This window comes from Limulus polyphemus, unplaced genomic scaffold (genome assembly GCF_000517525.1).
Source record: "Limulus polyphemus unplaced genomic scaffold, Limulus_polyphemus-2.1.2 Scaffold1299, whole genome shotgun sequence".
NCBI classification, from domain to species: domain Eukaryota; kingdom Metazoa; phylum Arthropoda; class Merostomata; order Xiphosura; family Limulidae; genus Limulus; species Limulus polyphemus.
Window position 1 is genome coordinate 274,809 of NW_013666909.1, and position 2,690 is coordinate 277,498.

Sequence of the window (2,690 nt, forward strand, 5' to 3'; positions counted from 1 at the left end):
CATATTAAAAATGAATACATAATAATAAATTCGTTACAATGATCAATCTCTAGACTATAAATATTCCAATAAAACAGAAGGTTTTTCTGTTTTCATAATCTAGTACTTGTGTCATAATGATTTAGATATACTATAATTAATTCTACGGGACTTCGGAGAGTGACAACAACTGTTACATTACACGCAATCATTAGCATTTTACACCTTTTCAATAAACATGTCATAAAGAACATATCTGGACAGTTTTAAAATGTGTTTTTATGAAAATTAAAAATGTCGTCATTACTTTAATTTCATTTGGTGATAACCCAATCCACATATTATGTACATGCTTTGCTATGCATATCTCGAATTTATCAATCGCATTTTATTTGCCTGGTTGGCATGTTCCCTATCAAATTTTGCATTTGAAATCAATACTAATATAATATTGTGTGAAGTTACGAATATTATTAGTATGCCTTTTCTCTTTAATATAAGTATATTATACCATATTGTAAATAGTTCATGTATTTTTGTGCTTACTTTTTATCTTAAGGATAACATTGCTCTTGGCCCGGAGTAGTGTAAGAACTTCTTCATGAATAGCCTGATCGATGTTGTAACCGTTAATTCCCATGATTTGGTCTCCAACCTGCAAGCACGGGATAACAATAAATAATCAGTTCCTGCACGACTTTTTTTCCCATTTATTTATTTTTATACTTTTCCACACAGAACATTTGCCAATATCTCATATAATAAGTTCACTCTTCCCACTAAACATACAGATTATTTACTCAAAATAGCATTCAATACAAATATTTCATCAATACATCGTACAGTATTTACCATCAACTTCTCATCTCTGCCGTAACATGTTACACTTAAGGTTTTTATATTTATATTCCACATTCTTCATTCTGGTTATTTATATTCACTTCTATGTTCATGGTGTTTTTATTCATATCCTACACTGGTTTGTTTATCACAATCTCCTACATTTCAAGGGTTTGCGTATGTTGCCACTATCAACAAGTAATAAAAACATTTTGTATATGTAAAATGATGTAGACTTAGTAGTGCCAAAAAGAATGCAAACGAGAATTTCGTGATGATTCAGTTATACATAGGTAACACAGGCCTGCGAATTTAAACAGCATAAAAGTTATTTTGGTTTTAATAACGAATTTTCGATAATTCAGCTATGCAGATTTCGAAAATAATATTAATTTTTTTCTATCATATAAGGATTTTTTACAACTTGGGAAGACGATAAAACTCTTACTTAGGTCAAATTATTATTTCATTTACCACAATGGACATTTTTTATTAGTAAGTTTGTTATATTTGGGTTCTAAAACGATCAATAAGACTCACGTCGCGATTGGTCTAGAGAAATTTGTAGCCAGTAGTTGTTAATATTTTAATCATAACAATATGTGACCAGATTTCAATGAAATGGAGAAAAATGGATATAATTTTCGGATTCACCATACAGAGATTACTGTAGAACATGTAAACATTTCAAGACAATATAACCATCGCAGGCCTGTGTAATCCACATATTACTTTCAATATTAAAATGTAATGCTGCACTGTAAAGTGCACGAGCACAAAATGGTACAAGGTTGGTCAATTAGACCGACCTCCTAGCGAGAGCCTGTAGTAATCAAGACATATTTTGACTCGACTTGGTTTTCCTTGTACGTAAGTCCTAGGCTCTTAGTTACACTACATTGATGCCTACCCTGACACGACCATGATATTATGATAAACAAACTGCATACCAACAGTTAGAAATATACACTTCCAACTACATTAATAAAAAAGTCAAGTATGCACTTTACAGTGTAACACTAAATTTTAATATTGAAAGTCATGTAGGGATGATCTATGTATAACTGTATCATCCCTATATTCTTGTTAGCATTTTTTGTGGCATTGCCATCCCTACATCATTTTACAGTAACATAAATGTTTTTATTACTTTTTTGTGACGTTTTTCCCCTGATGAAAGTTATTATATTCTATGAAGGTGTGTAATAAATTTAATATTATGTGTATACATAATATAGGGGTTGGCTCCCTAAAGACTCCGATTGTAGTGTACAAAGCAATGAGTATTCTACGAGTTACAATCATCTTATGTTCATCTGTTGTTGGCTGGTCATTCCTGTTTCATCCTGTACCCAAGTATTTTAAAACACGATTTATGATTTTCTAAATAAATATTTATTACTATTAGTTATTATGACTAAACGATGACATAGAGCAGATTTGTATTTAAACTGACGTTAGTGAAAAGGTAATTGTAGAGTTATCTCGACTGAAACAAGAAGAAGAAAGATGAACAATTTGGTGGGTTGATCACTTGCTGGTTTGGTATCTTAGTGATGGTTTCTTGCCTTGTTTTGGGGCTTGTTGGGTAGAGAAACAAATGAAAGTGAGTGGCAAAAACTCTCTTTCATTGTTGATTTTTAGCGTGCATGTTTGTATTATGCCTATAGAGTACCTTGGCCATGCCTACATAACGAGTTAACCGACTTTATGATACTGTTACGTCTCTGTTCGTTAGCTAATTTCCCATATAATTGTTCGTCTCTGTCCCTGTCTGTTACCTATCATTGGTAACAGTCACATCAGTGTAGTAACTTCATCAAGGGCTTCACTGTTTCCCTTCTCAAAACCAAGTAGAGTTTCTTCTTTGA

At 32.0% G+C, this 2,690-nt stretch overlaps 1 protein-coding gene across 1 annotated transcript in view; it reads right to left on the reverse strand.

Annotated features, from left to right (window-relative positions):
- Window positions 1-2,690, reverse strand: part of LOC111086656 — a 102,302-nt gene that overhangs the window by 71,741 nt on the left and 27,871 nt on the right. The window contains exon 6 of the mRNA XM_022390409.1: window positions 526-634. Within this exon, the coding sequence (XP_022246117.1) occupies window positions 526-634 (109 nt within the window). The remainder of the gene's footprint in view (window positions 1-525; window positions 635-2,690) is intronic.